General features: G+C 42.5%; 2 protein-coding genes, 1 long non-coding RNA gene and 1 pseudogene across 3 annotated transcripts; all 4 read left to right on the forward strand.

Annotated features, from left to right (window-relative positions):
- The first annotated feature begins 4,516 nt into the window (after window positions 1-4,516).
- Window positions 4,517-8,037, forward strand: LOC129097731 (putative uncharacterized protein DDB_G0271606; annotated as a pseudogene).
- Window positions 8,038-11,735: 3,698 nt separating this feature from the next.
- Window positions 11,736-11,975, forward strand: LOC129096971 (putative uncharacterized protein DDB_G0283431; the record flags this gene model as incomplete). Its single annotated transcript, XM_054605646.1, has 1 exon — window positions 11,736-11,975. A coding segment is annotated over one exon (240 nt), but the record flags the coding sequence as incomplete, so codon positions are not given.
- A 3,071-nt stretch (window positions 11,976-15,046) lies between these two features.
- LOC129096980 (uncharacterized) lies at window positions 15,047-15,929 on the forward strand. The gene is made up of 3 exons (XR_008531501.1): window positions 15,047-15,131; window positions 15,695-15,751; window positions 15,847-15,929. It is a non-coding gene; the product is annotated as an uncharacterized LOC129096980 (long non-coding RNA).
- A 238-nt stretch (window positions 15,930-16,167) lies between these two features.
- LOC129096967 (putative cyclin-dependent serine/threonine-protein kinase DDB_G0272797/DDB_G0274007) lies at window positions 16,168-17,062 on the forward strand (the record flags this gene model as incomplete). Its single annotated transcript, XM_054605645.1, is given in 5 exon segments — window positions 16,168-16,242; window positions 16,244-16,339; window positions 16,342-16,645; window positions 16,680-16,771; window positions 16,880-17,062. Coding segments are annotated over 5 exon segments (750 nt in total), but the record flags the coding sequence as incomplete, so codon positions are not given.
- Between the last annotated feature and the right edge of the window lie 3,899 nt (window positions 17,063-20,961).

Below are 20,961 nucleotides of genomic sequence, written 5' to 3' on the forward strand. Positions count from 1 at the left end.
TAATCCATCCATTGTGCCGAGAGGGACAATTGAGAGGGATCCACCTCCTCTTTGGAAGGGAGACACACCTGGCGGAGATAATGCACACTCTGCTGAGTGCATTATTTCCAGTATGAACTCTGATGTACTGCCTGAGGCACAAATAGAAAATAAGAAAATAATGAGTTGCTTTCATGCAGATTCTCAGTCAACAACAGGTTCTGATGATTTGTAGGAGGGGTCACATTTCACTCACTGTTTTACAAAGTCTTCATAAAAGCATTAAAATGCTGAATGTTAATTTGCAGAATCAAAATGACAAACTAATTAAAAGAAATCCAGATCATTCAACACATTCTATATAATTTACTTCTATGACTATTTAAGGTTGCACATAATTTAAAACAATTGTGGATAACTTCCTTAATGTTGGACATGTTTGAAATAAAGACAGTTCTCACTCAACAAAACCAAAAGTATTCATTGTATTAAAATAATTTATACTTCATCTGTTCTCACGGCTGAGAATGACAGTAGAAAGACTCACCTGTAAGTGAAAAGTATTCCGTTACCAATGCCTTTTTTTCCTGGTCACCGCCTTTAAATCATTTCTCATATTGTTTTCATCAAATGAAAGTATGCAGTGGCAGGGTAATTTAAGTTACAGTAATTGACATAATAATTACCATCTTTGGTAATTTGACCAGATGCACTGACTCAGAAATGATTGAGTATAATAAATATGACTTGAAGAACAATCATGTGCAAAATGTTTGGAGCTCTATCATCAACCCTCAAGACTACAAACAGTTGACCTCCAACAAATTTAGAGGTCAGGTGCAAATTGTTTATGGCATTTTCGTAATTTTCATGCTGTTACATCAGCGGAAGAAGAAAGGAGAGGGAGGGGAAAAAGGATGGATGTAGAGGAAGAATGAGAGATTAAAGAAAAGAAGAATGAGAAGAGGACAATATAACAGGGGACAAAAAAGTCAAATTTAAAGAATAAACAACAAAAGGAGGGAAAAAATAGGGGTGATCTCTCATGTTTACGCTGCTTTATAGGAGATTGGGAGCATTTCTGTTGCCTCTCCACAAGGCTACTACGGGTCAGCAACCTAGCAGTGCTTACAGGGGTAACAGTGCAAACTACCGCAACAGTGCTGACAGTGTTCTGATCTTAAATTTGACATTGGCTTTTAACTGAGAAATGTGGATGTGGTTTCTTAGTTAGGCTCCAAAATATTGCCATGCTATTATTAGCACAATGCAGAGGGTATAAAAAGTCACTATTGCAAATTCCAGTAAAATATGGTGTAAATGTGAACAGATGTTTTATGTAAAGCTATTTGATTTGCCTGGTTGCTGAATTGTTTTATATTAATAAACGTGCCGTGCCTAAAAGGACCTTGAGGTGAAAAAAAAGCTGCTGTTAACAATTTATTATAGGCTGAGGTACTTGGTGGATGGGTGAGTTTAAACATGATTTAAGTAACTCGAAAAACTGGTCGATTGACTGACACCCCCATCAATAGGTGACTCTGGTTGCTTAGCAACAACAACACTAAAAGCTGACCCGGCTGCTCGGCTCCATTTGTTTCAGTGTGTGGAACTATAGGTGTGACTTCAGTGGTTCTCTGTTCAGACACTGCTGCCTCTCCTTCAGTGACTCGGCTCTGTGGCATTTCTGTAACTGTGCCGTGTGCTGGTGCTGCGCTAACTTTCTCTTAAGTTGATAATCCATTTATTATATTTTTACTTTATTATGTTTAAATTGTGATCATTTCCAGCTGCAAATATGTTTTAAGCACAATGAAATGGCAACAGAATACATTTTTTATTAAGACAATAAAGGAAAGTTTAATGGAAAACGTCCCTACAGAGTCACAAAATGTTTTACACTGAATGTGTTTGCAAAGCGTTCATTGATAATTCATTTAATTAGTTTTCTTAAAGAATACATATCTTTTTTGGCAACTAAAGCATGATTACCATTCTTCAGTTGTGTTTAGGGAACTTATAGCGCTTTGCTAACGTGAAAAAGTCAACAGGAACTCAAGAAAGACATTGCATTCACTTTAGCCAAGATGGGCGGCTGTGGCACACCAGGTAGAGCGCCCATCCCGTAACCACAAGGTTGGTGAGAGCAAGTGTCCTTGAGCAAGACACTTGCTCTCAGGGCGCTTCAGCCCACTGCTCCTCTGGGATGGGTTAAATGCAGAGAATTGTAAATTCCCCATTGTGGGACTAATAAATAAAAAATAATTATTATTATTATAATAAGGGATGATCAGGGAAATAAAAAACGGCCCTGGACCTTTTGACCGACACACCTGTTTACAAACTGAAAACAGCGAAGAGACAAATGCAAAAGCCGAGGGCGCTATGATCCACCTAGGATGGCCGTTTTGGTCATTAGCAGCAATTTATTTGATTGGCTCTGAGTGGAGTGAAATATGTCAAGCTAGAATTTATTAAGCTTGGTGCAAACATTAACAACAAGAACTTAATAAATGTAAAATATAATAAAGGGAATATGTTGCTTTGAGGAGGTTGACTGCACAATAGTTTTAAAGTCGGAAGAAGACAGACATCCCATAACTATATCCAAGAAGACTAGTTTGATTTAATTATTTTTGAGTCAAATGTTGAATATGAATCAAGCCAAATTGCTAAATATTTGTATGACTCAGGAAGAGTTATGTTAGTGCTGTTAAGAATGAGTCTCCGGCTAAGGAGTGATAATTGGAAACCATCAAAAACAGACTGAAGTGGAGCCCGGGGCATATAATAATGTTTCATCAATTGAAATATTGATCAGGAAGAATGTTGTTATTAATGTATATTGTAGACATCAATGGCCCCAGTGTAGAACCATGTGGCAACCCATTTCTGATGGTAAGCTGGCCTGACTCAGTAAAATCATTAAGTCTTGTAAACCAGCTGCTATAACAAAAGGAAACAACAGAAAAAGGAACAGTATCGACAGCGGATCAGGACTGTTACGCTTTTTTTTCCAGATACAAGTACAAATAATGTTGCTGCCTCGACAATTTTAGTAACAGATACAAATACCAAAATCTCTGTATGTCCCTAGTAGGAACACTCAATAGACTCGATGCAAAGTTCAATTTATTTCATTCTGGTGTAATTTAGACCAAAGACACCAAAGTGAACACCACTTTTAAGTTTCTGCTCATCCTCATCAGAGTTACTACATTCTCTCCTGAAGGTGTGGTACTACAAAACGTACTTACATCCAAAAACAAATCAAAACCAGACAAAGATGAACAATGACGAAAAAGCTTAGTGAAATCTTGTCAGGAAGGTAAACAAAGATTTACATTAACATCATAAATATCATCCCCAAAAATAAAAACTATAACGTGATATCTGAAAAGAATGTCCCTTAACAGGTTTCTTTATACTGTTATGTTAGTCATTATGAATGAGATTTTAAAGAGGTGGCCACACCTAAAAAAAACATTGACAATGACTATTCATTTACGTCCTTTTTCAGAGCCTTACCTTACCTGCTTTGTGTGGATATAAAAGCTTTTACCTGTTCAGTGGAGGACATCAACCAGCAAACAACGGACACTGAACAGGTGAATCAGAGCGCTGAAGTCACTGCAGTAAAGAAAAATAAAAGACAGACAAAATCTGTAAGTATTTAAATTGAATATATTTGTCAAATTTCAGTAATGCTAAAAAAAAGTTTCCTGACTTTTTTTAAATTACAATGTTATGAAATTTTATATTTGTTCTTTATTATCTGTGTTACAGTTATCTGTGCTCCTTGTGTAACTAAGGCTTTAGTTATTGTGTGCGTACGGCAAAAAATACGTTATGTTGATATTTGACAGTTGTTTTTAAATTTAACGTTGAATTAATTGAAAAGAAAAAACGTGTTTTATTCAAGAAACAGTGTCAATGCTTATGGTAACCCAATGACAATCCTTATTTGTAACAACTTAGCTTTTCTTTCCCTCCAAATTAATGGTAGTAGTTTGTATTAACAGCTAACAAAGTAAATTGTCTTAAAGATGCAGTGAATTAGGAAAAAAAGGAATTTAACAAATTGAAACATTATGCCACGACATTTTGGTAAAGCAGCAATTTACAATAATATCTGTGAATATCAGTAAGTAATAGTTTTATTACAGATCTTACAAAATATACTAATTGTTGAAAAACGATTTAGTTGTCATTACTTAAAGGAATCTAACAAATTCTTTTTTTGTATTTATATAACAGTAAAGCCCTTTCCATGAAGATGATGAAGATCTTTGTCATCCAACTTCTGTGTGTTGGTAAGTTTAAGTGATTACATCTCAGTAAAAGAGGCTGTAAAATGTTTCAAATGTGGAATCAAAATTTGAAAGTTCAACTGATTCATCCACCACAGCAGCTGCAACATTCCAGGCTGCAGCAGCAACAACCACAGTTGCCCCAACAACTACAGTTGCCGCAACAACAACACCAGCAGCAACAACCACAGCAGCTGCAACAACACCAGCAGCAACGACAACCACACCAGCTGCAACAACAACACAAGCAGCAACACCAGCAGCAACAACAACACCAGCAGCAACGACAATCACAGCAGCTGCAACAACAACACCAGCTGCAACAACAACACCAGCAGCAACAACAACACCAGCAGCAACAACCACACCAGCAGCAACAACAAGCAGCACCAGCAACACCAGCAGCAACAACCACACCAGCTGCAACAACAACACAGCAGCAACAACAACACCAGCAGCAACAACAACACACCAGCAGCAACAACCACACCAGCTGCAACAACCACAAGCAGCAACAACAACACCAGCTGCAACAACAACACAGCAGCAACAACAACCCAAGCAGCAACAACCACACCAGCTGCAACAACCACACCAGCAGCAACAACAACACCAGCAGCAACAACAACACCAGCAGCAACAACAACACCAGCAGCAACAACAACACCAGCAGCTGCAACAACCACACCAGCTGCAACAACACACCAGCAACAACCACAGTAGCAGCAACAACAACACCAGCAGCAACAACAACCCAAGCAGCAACAACAACACCAGCTGCAACAACCACACCAGCGGCAACAACAACACCACCAGCAACAACAACACAGCAGCAGCTGCAACAACAACAACACCAGCAGCAACAACACACAGCAGCAACAACAACAACAACACACCAGCAGCAACAACAACACCAGCAGCAACAACAACACCAGCAGCAACAACAACCACACCAGCTGCAACAACAACACACCAGCTGCAACAACCACAGTAGCAGCAACAACAACAACAACAACAACAGCAGCAACAACAACCCAAGCAGCAACAACCACACCAGCTGCAACAACCACACCAGCGGCAACAACAACACCAGCAGCAACAACAACACCAGCGCAACAACAACACCAGCAGCAACAACAACAGCAGCTGCAACAACCACACCAGCGGCAACAACCACACCAGCTGCAACAACCACACCAGCGGCAACAACAACACCAGCAGCAACAACAACCCAAGCAGCAACAACAACACCAGCTGCAACAACAACACACCAGCGGCAACAACAACACCAGCAGCAACAACAACACCAGCAGCAACAACAACAGCTGCAGCAACAACAACACCAGCAGCAACAACAACACCAGCAGCAACAACAACCCAAGCAGCAACAACAACCACACCAGCTGCAACAACCACACCAGCTGCAACAACAACAACACCAGCAGCAACAACAACACACCAGCTGCAACAACCACACCAGCTGCAACAACAACACCAGCAGCAACAACAACACCAGCTGCAACAACAACACAAGCAGCAACAACAACACCAGCAGCAACAACAACCACACCAGCTGCAACAACCACACCAGCTGCAACAACCACAGTAGCAGCAACAACAACACCAGCAGCAACAACAACCCAAGCAGCAACAACAGCACCAGCAGCAACAACAACCACACCAGCTGCAACAACCACAGTAGCAGCAACAACAACACCAGCTGCAACAACAACACCAGCAGCAACAACAACCCAAGCAGCAACAACAACACCAGCAGCAACGACAACCACACCAGCTGCAAGAACAACACCAGCGGCAACAACAACACCAGCTGCAACAACCACAGTAGCAGCAACAACAACACCAGCTGCAACAACCACACCAGCAGCAACAACCACACCAGCGGCAATAACAACACCAGCAGCAACAACCACACCAGCGCAACAACAACACCAGCAGCAACAACCACACCAGCTGCAACAACAACACAAGCAGCAACAACAACACCAGCAGCAACAACAACCACACAGCTGCAACAACCACACCAGCTGCAACAACAACACCAGCTGCAACAACCACAGTAGCAGCAACAACAACACCAGCAGCAACAACAACCCAAGCAGCAACAACCACACCAGCGGCAACAACAACACCAGCAGCAACAACAACACCAGCAGCAACAACAACACCAGCAGCAAACAACAAGCAGCAACAACAACAGCAGCTGCAACAACCACACCAGCTGCAACAACCACAGTAGCAGCAACAACAACACCAGCAGCAACAACAACCACACCAGCTGCAACAACTACACCAGCAGCAATAACAACAAGCTGCAACAACCACACCAGCAACAACAACACCAGCAGCAACAACAACACCAGCAGCAACAACAACACACCAGCAGCAACAACAACCACACCAGCTGCAACAACCACACCAGCTGCAACAACCACAGTAGCAGCAACAACAACACCAGCAGCAACAACAACACCAGCAGCAACAACAACCACACCAGCTGCAACAACCACACCAGCTGCAACAACAACACCAGCAGCAACAACAACACACAGCGGCAACAACAACACCAGCAGCAACAACAACAGCAGCTGCAACAACCACAGTAGCAGCAACAACAACACCAGCTGCAACAACAACACCAGCAGCAACAACAACCCAAGCAGCAACAACAACCACACCAGCTGCAACAACCACACCAGCTGCAACAACAACAACACCAGCAGCAACAACAACCACACCAGCTGCAACAACCACACCAGCGGCAACAACAACACCAGCAGCAACAACCACACCAGCTGCAACAACAACACAAGCAGCAAGAACAACACCAGCTGCAACAACCACAGTAGCAGCAACAACAACACCAGCTGCAACAACAACACCAGCAGCAACAACAACACAAGCAGCAACAACAACACCAGCAGCAACAACAACCACACCAGCTGCAAGAACAACACCAGCGGCAACAACAACACCAGCTGCAACAACCACAACAACAACAACACCAGCTGCAACAACAACACCAGCAGCAACAACAACAGCAGCTGCAACAACCACAGTAGCAGCAACAACAACACCAGCAGCAACAACACCACCAGCAGCAACAACAACCACACCAGCTGCAACAACCACAGCAGCAGCAACAACAACACCAGCAGCAACAACAACCCAAGCAGCAACAACAACACCAGCTGCAACAACCACACCAGCGGCAACAACAACACCAGCAGCAACAACAACACCAGCTGCAACAACAACACCAGCAGCAACAACAACAGCAGCTGCAACAACCACACCAGCTGCAACAACCACAGTAGCAGCAACAACAACACCAGCAGCAACAACAACCAGCACAACACACCAGCTGCAACAACAACACCAGCAACAACAACACCAGCAACAACACACCAGCAGCAACAACAACACCAGCAGCAACAACAACCACACCAGCAGCAACAACAACAGCAGCAACCAGCTGCAACAACCACACCAGCACAACAACCACACCAGCAGCAACAACAACACCAGCAGCAACAACAACACCAGCAGCAACAACAACACAACAACAACACCAGCTGCAACAACACACCAGCGGCAACAACAACACAACAACCAGCAGCAACAACAACACCAGCTGCAACAACAACACCAGCAGCAACAACAACAGCAGCTGCAACAACCACACCAGCTGCAACAACCACACCAGCAGCAACAACAACACCAGCAGCAACAACAACAACCAAGCAGCAACAACAACACACCAGCTGCAACAACCACACCAGCTGCAACAACAACAACACCAGCAGCAACAACAACCACACCAGCTGCAACAACCACGCCGGCGGCAACAACACCAGCAGCAACAACAACACCAGCTGCAACAACAACACACACAACAGCAGCAACAACAACACACCAGCTGCAACAACAACCAGCTGCAACAACAACACCAGCAGCAGCAACAACACCAGCAGCAACAACAACCAGCAAGCAGCAACAACACACCAGCAGCAACAACAACACCAGCTGCAACAACCACACCAGCAGCAACAACAACACCAGCTGCAACAACAACACCAGCAGCAACAACAACAACCCAAGCAGCAACAACAACACCAGCAGCAACAACAACAACACACCAGCTGCAACAACAACACCAGCTGCAACAACAACACCAGCAGCAACAACAACAACACCAGCGGCAACAACAACACCAGCAGCAACAACAACACCAGCTGCAACAACAACAACAACCAGCAGCAACAACCACACCAGCAGCAACAACAACACCAGCAGCAACAACAACACCAGCAGCAACAACAACACAGCAACAACAACACACCAGCTGCAACAACAAGCAACAACAACACCAGCAGCAACAACCACACCAGCAGCAACAACCACACCAGCTGCAACAACCACACCAGCAACAACAACAACACCAGCGGCAACAACAACACCAGCAGCAACAACAACAGCAGCTGCAACAACCACACCAGCTGCAACAACCACAGTAGCAGCAACAACAACACCAGCTGCAACAACAACACCAGCAGCAACAACAACACCAGCAGCAACAACAACACCAGCAGCAACAACAACCACACCAGCTGCAACAACCACACCAGCGGCAACAACCACAACAGCTGCAACAACCACAGTAGCAGCAACAACAACACCAGCTGCAACAACAACACCAGCAGCAACAACAACACCAGCGGCAACAACAACACCAGCAGCAACAACAACAGCAGCTGCAACAACGACACCAGCTGCAACAACCACAGTAGCAGCAACAACAACACCAGCTGCAACAACAACACCAGCAGCAGCAACAACAACCCAAGCAGCAACAACAACACCAGCAGCAACAACAACCACACCAGCTGCAACAACCACACCAGCGGCAACAACAACAACCAGCAGCAACAACAACACCAGCTGCAACAACCACACCAGCAGCAACAACAACACCAGCAGCAACAACAACACCAGCAGCAACAACAACACCAGCAGCAACAACAACAGCAGCTGCAACAACCACAGTAGCAGCAACAACAACACCAGCTGCAACAACAACACCAGCAGCAACAACAACCCAACCAGCAACAACAACACCAGCAGCAACAACAACCACAGCTGCAACAACCACACCAACGCAACAACAACACCAGCAGCAACAACAACACCAGCGGCAACAACAACACCAGCAGCAACAACAACACCAGCAACAACAACAACAACACCACAACAACAACACAGCAAACAAACAACACACCAGCAGCAACAACAACCAGCAGCAACAACCAGCAGCAACAACAACACAGTAGCAGCAACAACAACACCAGCTGCAACAACAACACCAGCAGCAGCAACAACAACACCAGCAGCAACAACAACACCAGCAACAACAACACCAGCAGCAACAACAACACCAGCAGCAACAACAACACCAGCAGCAACAACAACACCAGCGGCAACAACAACACCATCAGCAACAACAACACCAGCAGCAACAACAACAACACCAGCAGCAACAACAACACAAGCAGCAACAACAACACCAGCAGCAACAACAACCACACCAGCTGCAACAACAACACCAGCAACAACAACAACAACACACAGCAACAACAACCACACCAGCTGCAACAACCACACCAGCAGCAGCAACAACAATCACACCAGCTGCAACAACCACACAACAACACCAGCAGCAACAACAACACCAGCAGCAACAACAACACCAGCTGCAACAACACCAGCTGCAACAACCACACCAGCAGCAACAACAACACCAGCAGCAACAACAACACCAAGCAGCAACAACAACACCAGCAGCAACAACAACACCAGCGGCAACAACAACACCAGCAGCAACGACAACATCATCAGCAACAACAACACTAGCAGCAACAACAACCACACCAGCTGCAACAACCACAGTAGCAGCAACAACAACACCAGCAGCAACAACAACACCACAGCAACAACAACACCAGCAACAACAACACACAACCACACCAGCTGCAACAACCACACCAGCTGCAACAACAACACCAGCTGCAACAACCACACCAGCTGCAACAACAACCACACCAGCTGCAACAACCACACTGGCGGCAACAACAACACCAGCTGCAACAACCACACCAGCTGCAACAACCACACCAGCTGCAACAACCACACCAGCAGCAACAACAACACAACACAAGCAGCAACAACAACCACACCAGCTGCAACAACCACACCAGCTGCAACAACAACCCTAGCAGCAACAACAACACCAGCAGCAACAACAACCCAAGCAGCAACAACAACACCAGCAGCAACAACAACACCAGCGGCAACAACAACACCAGCAGCAACGACAACATCATCGGCAACAACAACAACAGCAGCAACAACAACCACACCAGCTGCAACAACCACACCAGCTGCAACAACCACACCAGCTGCAACAACAACACCAGCTGCAACAACAACACACCAGCTGCAACAACCACACCGCGCAACTTCAACACCAGCAGCAACAACAACCCACAGCAACAACAACACCAGCAGCAACAACAACCAACACCAGCAGCAACAACAACATCAGCAACAACAACACTAGCAGCAACAACAACACCAGCTGCAACAACCACACCAGCTGCAACAACCACATTAGCAGCAACAACAACACCAGCAGCAACAACAACCCAAGCAGCAACAACAACACCAGCAGCAACAACAACCACACCAGCTGCAACAACCACACCAGCAGCAACAACAACACCAGCTGCAACAACAACATCAGCGGGAACAACAACACTAGCAGCAACAACAACACCAGCGTGCAACAACAACACCAGCTGCAACAACAACACCAGCTGCAACAACCACACCAGCTGCAACAACAACCACACCAGCTGCAACAACCACACCAGGCGGCAACAACAACACCAGCTGCAACAACCACACCAGCTGCAACAACCACACCAGCAGCAACAACAACACCAGCAGCAACAAACAACACAGCAGCTGCAACAACCACACCAGCTGCAACAACAACACCAGCGGCAACAACAACACCAGCAGCAACAACAACATCATCGGCAACAACAACAACAGCAGCTGCAACAACCACACCAGCTGCAACAACCACACAGCAACAACAACACCAGCAGCAACAACAACACACACCAGCAGCAACAACAACACCAGCAGCAACAACAACAACAACACACCAGCAGCAACAACAACACCAGCAGCAACAACAACCACACCAGCTGCAACAACCACACCAGCTGCAACAACAACCCAGCAACAACAACAACAACAACCAACAACAACCAGCAGCAACAACAACACCAGCAGCAACAACAACACCAGCAGCAACAACAACCAGCAGCAACAACACCACCAGCAGCAACAACAACAAACAACCACACCAGCAACAACAACAACAACAACAGCAGCAACAACAACACCAGCAGCAACAACAACACCAGCAGCAACAACAACACCAGCAGCAACAACAACACCAGCAGCAACAACAACACCAGCAGCAACAACCACACCAGCTGCAACAACAACACCAGCAGCAACAACAACACCAGCAGCAACAACAACACCAGCAGCAACAACAACACCAGCAGCAACAACAACACAGCAGCAACAACAACCAGCAGCAAACAACAACACCAGCAGCAACAACAACAGCAGCTGCAACAACAACACCAGCAGCAACAACAACAACAACAACACCAGCAGCAACAACAACATCAGCAGCAACAACAACACCAGCAGCAACAACAACACCAGCAGTAACAACAACCACAGCAGCTGCAACCACAGTTGCTCCAACAACAACCACAGCAGCTGCAACAGCAACAACACCAACAACAGTTGCCTCAACAACTACAACAACTACCAAAGCACCTGTCACAAACCCAGCTGCAGCCACAGAAGCAGCAACCACAGCTGCTGCCTCCTCTGGAGTCATCAACAAAACAAGTGTCCTTTTAGTCGTAGCGATTGTTACAGCAGTTATTGGGAATTAAGAAGTGGACTGGAGCAGGAGATTAAATACTAGCAACATTTAGACGCTGTATACATCATGTATTATTTATGAAGAGGCTGAAGGATTGAACTTAATTTATTGTCATTATTTAACATATATTATGCATTATCTATTATAAATATTTAATTAAAACATGCTTTTACTTTGATTTATGTTCTTTACAAATACAAAAATAATCTCATGATCACGTTCTGATATTATGCTCTAATGAAGTACACTGTAAGGAATACTGTGGTGACTGCTCTGTGTGTGTATATCCATGTTAATATGTCATGTAAAGTATTAAAAGTATTAAATGATGAAATACAAAGAACAAGAGTGTATTATTTATGGTGTATGAAGTTGCGTCGTATCTATATTTCTTTCTTTTGGTAGTGTGTGATAAGCCAAGGTTGGCTGGGCATACATCATGAAGCTAATTTTAATATCATTATTACAGAAAAACGGGCAACAGAGATGTCTTTTTTTGACATCACAGGGCAATTGTGAACAGTTGGGCAATTTTTCATGAACAGCTGGACTTAATAAACTGAATACACTTCATGTGAAACTTTTCTCAACCTTACAAAGTGCTGTTAGGAGAAAAGATCAGAGGACACTCTAAAAAACAAAGACAAATGCAAATCCACAAAAAAGAAAAATAGACTTGTTATAAACAAAAAGAGAAACACTCGATTAATTGTACAACCTGAAATATTTATTTTGTAGTAAACACACTTTGAAATGGTTAGTGTTTTTTAGACATCAACATGAAATTTAGCAGATAAGGAAGTGCATCATCACATAGATGCTTCACATATCATTCTGACAGCTGAACAAAAACAAACGCTGGAGAAAACACAGAGAACCCGAAAATCATCAATCAAAAGAATTAAACAACCTCCGGCCGTCCATGAAGGTCATGAGCTGCTGTTTCAAGGTCACTGGACATGAAAACTCACATGCAGAATCGACTGTAAACACGCTTGACTTATGGTTATGAAAAGTTATGTCTCTCCGAATTCATAATATGAAAACTTTTTTGACAATCCGTGTGGAAACAAATTCAAGGCTTACATTTGACAAAATTATAAATATTGTATTTTATTTTTAATTTGTTTCATAAATTGGTAATTAAAAAGTTCTATTTATTAGATTACAACAATAAAATGGTAAGCTTTGCATTAAATTGCATTAAAAATATTTCCATTTAACATATAATAAATATAGCAAATTAAAGATGGCATCAAAATCACTGAAATATAATTAAAAAAAGGTAGATATTTAAATTGAATTAAATATCACAAGTATACGGTATGAAATATATACTATATTGTCAGTTGGAAACTCTATTGAGAGCATATATTGGTAAATGCACCATACAGATTGAGAAATCCTTCATTAACTATAGAAACACAAAAATCAAAACAAAATAATAAAATACATTTAATAAATCATAATTTGAATACAACAACCACAGCAGCTGCAACAACCACAGATGCAGCCGCAACAACTTCGTCTTGAAAAACTAAATCAATTATTCATAATGGAGTAAAATGGTAATAAAACTACAACCACAGTTGCCCCAATGGTTATCTGTCTTGACTCAGTAAAATCAGTAACAACAGTCTGAATTCTCTCTGTAAGAGTGACTATCCCATGGCTTCATTCAGACCTATAGACTGTAGTTTGTGGAGTAAAAGGAATCACCTAAAATAGTTAAAGGATAACATTTACAATTTATGACTGTTGACACTGTTTGGTATTATTTAAATTATTTTTTGGGACATTCCAGATGGTTGTGATAAAATCTAGTCTCTAGTCTTGTAAACCAGCTGCTATATCAAAACCAAAAACATGATTCATGATTCAGTTCTTGTGGAGTTTTTACTGTTTTTTATTGCTTATTTATAATACTTGTTTTGTATTTCATTTTATTTTCATCTTGTTTTTCTTTTACTGTCTCTTGTGTGCACAATACCCTATGCTGCTGTAATCCTGCAAATTTCCCCGCTACGGGACTAATAAAGGATTATCTTATCTTATCTTATCTTATCTTATGATAGGCATCGGCTGTTTATCAGGATTGTTACGCTTATTTTCCACTTAAAATACAGATACAAATTCCAAAAATGTTGCTGCCTCAACAAATATAGTATCAGCAACAAATATTTTTCAACAAACAAATACATTTCTTGCACACTACGATTTATTTCATTCAGATGTATTCAGACCAAAGACACCAAAGTGAACACCACTTAAAGAATTCAGCTCATTCTCATGAGAGTTACTACACCTTCTCCTGAAGGTGTGGTAGTACTACACCTTCTCCTGAAGGTGTGGTACTACCACACGCACATACACACAAAAACAAATCAAAACAAGACAAAGATGAACAATGACGAAAAAGTTTATATTTAATCTTGTCAGGAAAGTAAACAAACATTTACATGAACGTCATAGGTATCCCCACTCGGAAAAAAGAATTCAACGTCATATCTGAGAAGAATGTCGCTCGACAGGTTTCTTCATGATGTAATATTAGTTATTATGAATGAGATGATAAACGTATGGCCACACCTTAAAAGAACAGGCACTTAATTAACGTCCTTGTGCAGAGCCTGACGTCATCTTACCTGCTTTGTGTGGATATAAAAGCTGCTACCTGTTCAGGGGAAGACATCAACCAGCAAACAACTGACAGTGAACAGGAGCAACCAGAGAGCATCGCAACTTCAGTCACTGCAGTCAAGAAAAGTCAAGGCCAGAGAAAAAATGTAAGTATTTCAATTGTGAATATTTTCCCAATTTCAATTAATGCTATTTGTGTTTCCTAACCTTTTTTTAAATTACTATGTTATGAAATTTTATATATGTTCTTTATTATCTATGTTACAGTTATCTGTGCTCCTTGTGTAACTAATGCTTTAGTTATTGTGTGTGTACGGCAAAAAAAAAACATGTTGATATTTGACGGTTGTTTTAAATTAAAAGTTAAATCTTTTGACAAAGAAATATGTTTTATTCCAGAAAACAGTGTAGATGCTTATGGTTAAGCAATGATAGTCCTAATTTATGATACCTGATCATTATTTTTCCTCTAAATGAATAGTATTAGTTTGCATCAATATCTAACAAAGTATCATTGTCTTAAAGATGCAGTAAAGGAAGCAATAAAAGTCATAAAACAATTTAAACATTATGGTATGTAAATCAATGATTTACAATAATGCCTGTGAATATCAGTAAGTAATAATTTAATTACAGATTTTACAAAATGTACAGTTGTTATTGCTTAACTGAATGTAACTAAAAATCTGCTTTTGTGTTTGTATAACAGAAAAGCCGTTTACCATGATGATGATGAAGATCTGTGTCATCCTACTTCTGTGTGTTGGTAAGTTTAAGTGATGATTCCCAGTAAAAGATGCTGTAACATTTTTCAAATGTGGAATCAAAATCTGAACGTTTTACTGATTTATCCAACCACAGTTGCAGCAGCAACAACCACAGTTGCCCCTTCAACAACTACAGTAGCGGCAACAACAACAACACCAGCAGCCGCAACAACCACAGCTGTCCCAGCAACAACGACAGTAGCCGCAACAACAACACTAGCAGCTGCAACTACAACCGCTGCAGCCGCAACAACCACAGCAGCTGCAACTGCAACACCAGCAGCAGCAACAACCACAGCTGCAGCAACAACAACACCAGCAGCAGCAACAACCACACCAGCTGCAACCACAGCTGCCCCAACAACAACTACAGTAGCAGCAACAACAACACAAGCAGCAACAACAACACCAGCAGCAACAACAACACCAGCAGCAACAACAACCAGCCAACACAACACAGCAGCAACAACAACACACACAGCAACAACAACCAACAACCACACCATCGGCAACAACAACACCAGCGGCAACAACAACACCAGCAGCAACGACAATCACAACCAACTGCAACAACCACACCAGCTGCAACAACAACACAGCAGCAACAACAACATCACAACAGCAGCAACAACAACACCAGCTGCAACAACAACAGCAGCTGCAACAACCACACCAGCTGCAACAACCACACCAGCAGCAACAACATCACCAGCAGCAACAACAACACCAGCAACAACAACACCAGCTGCAACAACAACACCAGCTGCAACAACAACACAGCAGCAACAACAACACCAGCAGCAACAACAACCAACACCAGCTGCAACAACCACACCAGCTGCAACAACCAATGTAGCAGCAACAACAACACCAGCAGCAACAACAACACCAGCATCAACAACAACCAACACCAGCTGCAACAACCACACAGCAAACAACAACACCAGCAGCAACAACAACACCAGCAGCAACAACAACCACACCAGCTGCAACAACAACACCAGCAGCAACAACAACCAGCAGCAACAACAACACCAGCAGCAACAACAACACCAGCAACAACAACCAACAACCAGCTGCAACAACCACACAGCTGCAACAACCACACCAGCTGCAACAACAACAAGCAGCAACAACAACACCAGCAGCAACAACAACCCAACAACAACAACAACAACACATCAGCAGCAACAACACACCAGCAGCAACAACAACACCAGCTGCAACAACAACAACAACCACACCAGCAGCAACAACAACACCAGCAACAACAACACCAGCAACAACCACACCAGCTGCAACAACAACACCAGCAGCAACAACAACACCAGCAGCAACAACAACACCAACCACAGCAACAACAACACCAGCAGCAACAACAACACCAGCAGCAACAACCAAGCAGCAACAACAACCACACCAGCAAACAACAACCACACCAGCTGCAACAACAACCCAAGCAGCAACAACAACACCAGCAGCAACAACAACACCAGCAACAACACACCAGCAACAACAACACACCAGCTGCAACAACCACACCAGCAACAACAACACCAGCAACAACCACACCAGCAGCAACAACAACAACACCAGCAGCAACAACAACACCAGCAGCAACAACAACACCAGCAGCAACAACAACCACACCAGCAGCAACAACAACACCAGCAACAACAACCACACCAGCTGCAACAACAACACCAGCTGCAACAACAACAACAACACCAGCAACAACAACACCAGCTGCAACAACAACACCAGCAGCAACAACAACACCAGCAACAACAACACACCAGCAGCAACAACAACCACACCAGCTGCAACAACCACATTAGCAGCCACAACAACAACAACAACACCAGCAGCAACAACAACAACAACCCAGCAGCAACAACAACACCAGCAACAACAACAACAACACACCAGCTGCAACAACCACACCAGCAGCAACAACAACACCAGCAACAACAACAACACCAACAGCAGCTGCAACAACAACACCAGCTGCAACAACAACACCAGCAGCAACAACAACACCAGCAGCAACAACAACCAGCTGCAACAACCACACCAGCAGCAACAACAACACCAGCAACAACAACAACCAGCAGCAACAACAACCCAGCAGCAACAACAACACCAGCAGCAACAACAACCACACCAGCTGCAACAACACACCAGCAGGCAACAACAACACCAGCAGCAACAACAACACCAGCAGCAACAACAACACCAGCAGCAACAACAACACCAGCAGCAACAACAACACCACAGCTGCACAACAGCTGCAACAACCACACAGCAGCAACAACAACACCAGCAGCAACAACAACACAGCAACAACAACACCAGCAGCAACAACAACAACAACACCAGCAGCAACAACAACACCAGCAGCAACAACAACACCAGCAGCAACAACAACCACACCAGCTGCAACAACACACCAGCAACAACAACAACAACACACAACAACAACACCAGCAGCAACAACAACACCAGCAGCAACAACAAGCAGCAACAACAGCAACAACAACACCAGCAGCTGCAACAACCACACCAGCTGCAACAACCACACCAGCAGCAACAACAACACCAGCAGCAACAACAACCACACCAGCAGCAACAACAACACACAGCAACAACAGCAGCAACAACACACCAGCAGCAACAACACACCAGCAGCAACAACAACCACACCAGCTAACAACAACACCAGCAGCAAACAACAACCACACAGCTGCAACAACAACACCAGCTGCAACAACAACAACACACCAGCAACAACAACCCAGCAGCAACAACACACCAGCTGCAACAACAACACACCAGCTGCAGCAACAACACCAGCAGCAACAACACCCAAGCAGCAACAACAACACCAGCAGCAACAACAACACACCAGCTGCAACAACAACACCAGCTGCAACAACCACACCAGCTGCAACAACAACACCAGCTGCAACAACCACAGCTGCAGCCGCAACAACCACAGTAGCAGCAACAACAACCATTGCTGCCCAAACTACGACAGTACCCGCAACAACACCAGCAGCAACAACAACCACAGCAGCTGCAACAACAACAATAACAACAACAGTTGCCTCAACAACTACAACAACTACCAAAGCACCTGTCACTAACCCAGCTGCAGCCACAGAAGCAGCAACCACAGTTGCTGCCTCCTCTGGAGTCATCAACAAAACAAGTGTCCTTTTAGTCGTAGCGATTGTTACAGCAGTTATTGGGAATTAAGAAGTGGACTGGAGCAGGAGATTAAATACTAGCAACATTTAGACGCTGTATACATCATGTATTATTTATGAAGAGGCTAAAGGATTGAACTTAATTTATTGTCATTATCTAACATATATTATGCATTATCTATTATAAATATTTAATTAAAACATCCTTTAACTCTGACTTATGTTCTTTATAAATACAAAAATAATCTCATGATCAAGCTCTGATATTATGCTCTAATGAAGTACACCGAAGTTACACTGTGCTGACTGCCCTGTGTGTGTATTTGTATATCCATGTTAATATGTCATGTAAAGTATTAAAAGTATTAAATGATGAAATGCAAAGAACAAGAGTGTATTATTTATGACGTATGATGTGGCATCATACTCATATTTGTTTATTTTGGCAGTGTCCAATTGCTCATGTTGGCTGGGCATCTCATAAAGTCAATTTGAATATCATCATTACAGAACAATAGGCAACAAAGCAGTTTATTCACAGATGTCACAGGGCAATTGTGAACTGTGTTTAATCACTTTTCGTGAACAGTTGGACTTTTGTCGGGCCATGCTAATGAATATATATTTTTTTTTTTTACAGGAACTGTAAATGTTTATTCAGAGCAAGATATTAAATGAGACATAGAATTTAAAGTTTATGATTAAATATCACAATTTAAGTTTCGTTTTGGTTGCTTTTTCTGACAGAAACATACGAGGTGTTTAAAGACCATCGCAAAGATAAAACGGTTGGTGAAATTTACATTAACATCATAAATATCAACCCCAACAATATAAAATCCAATCTAACAGTTTCCTTCATGCTGTAAAAATAGGGATTATGATGAGATATTAAAAAGGGTGGCCACACCTTAAAAAACATTGACAATTAATTAAGGTCCTCGTTCAGAGGCTGATATCATCTTACCTGCTTTGTGTGGATATAAAAGCTTTTACCTGTTCAGTGGAGGACATCAACCAGCAAACAACGGACACTGAACAGGTGGAATCAGAGAGCTTAACTCACTGCAGTAAAGAAAAATAAAAGACAGACAAAATCTGTAAGTATTTAAATCGTGAATGTTTGTCCAATTTCAATTAATGCTATTTGTGTTTCCTGCCTTTTATCAATTACAATGTTGTGACATTATATATTTGTTCTTTATCATTGGTGTTACATTTATCTGTTCTCCTTGTGTAACTAATGCTTTAGTTATTGTGTGCGTACAGCTAAAGAAATGTGTTGATATTTGACGGTTGTTTTTAACTTAAAGCTTTAATTAATTGACAAAAAACTTTATTCCAGAAACATTATAAATACTTAAAGTAACCCAACGATAATCCTAATTTGTAACACCTAACCATTATTTTCCCTCTAAATAAATAGTATTAGTTTGCATCAATAGCTAACAAAGTATCATTGTCTTAAAAATGAGGAATAAAAGTAATAAAACAAATGTAAACATTATGGTATTCATGATATGACATTTTTGGTAAATTAGCGATCAGTAGGTAATAGTTTAATGACAGATCTTACAAAATGTACTAATTGTTAAACACTATTTATTTGTCATTACAGAACAGAATCTTATATTATATAAAATATATTTTTTTATATAACAGAAAAGCCGTTTACCATGATGAAGATGAAGATCTGTGTCATCCTACTTCTGTGTGTTGGTAAGTTTAAGTTATTGATTCCAAGATGCTGTAACATTTTTGAGTGATATTTGAGAGTTTTAGTGATTCATCCATTACATTTCTGAACAGCATCAGGCAATGCACAGAGCCAACCAACTACACAGCAACAACAATGACCACTGCAGCCGCAACAGCCATGGATTCCCAAGCAACAACCCCAAATGCAGCAACAGCAACCACAGGTGCCCAAGCAAGAACTCCAACTGCAACCACAGCTGCTGCCTCCTCCGGAGTCATCAACAAAACAAGTGTCCTTTTAG

The sequence above is a fragment of the Anoplopoma fimbria genome, chromosome 10 (genome assembly GCF_027596085.1).
Source record: "Anoplopoma fimbria isolate UVic2021 breed Golden Eagle Sablefish chromosome 10, Afim_UVic_2022, whole genome shotgun sequence".
Taxonomy (NCBI): domain Eukaryota; kingdom Metazoa; phylum Chordata; class Actinopteri; order Perciformes; family Anoplopomatidae; genus Anoplopoma; species Anoplopoma fimbria.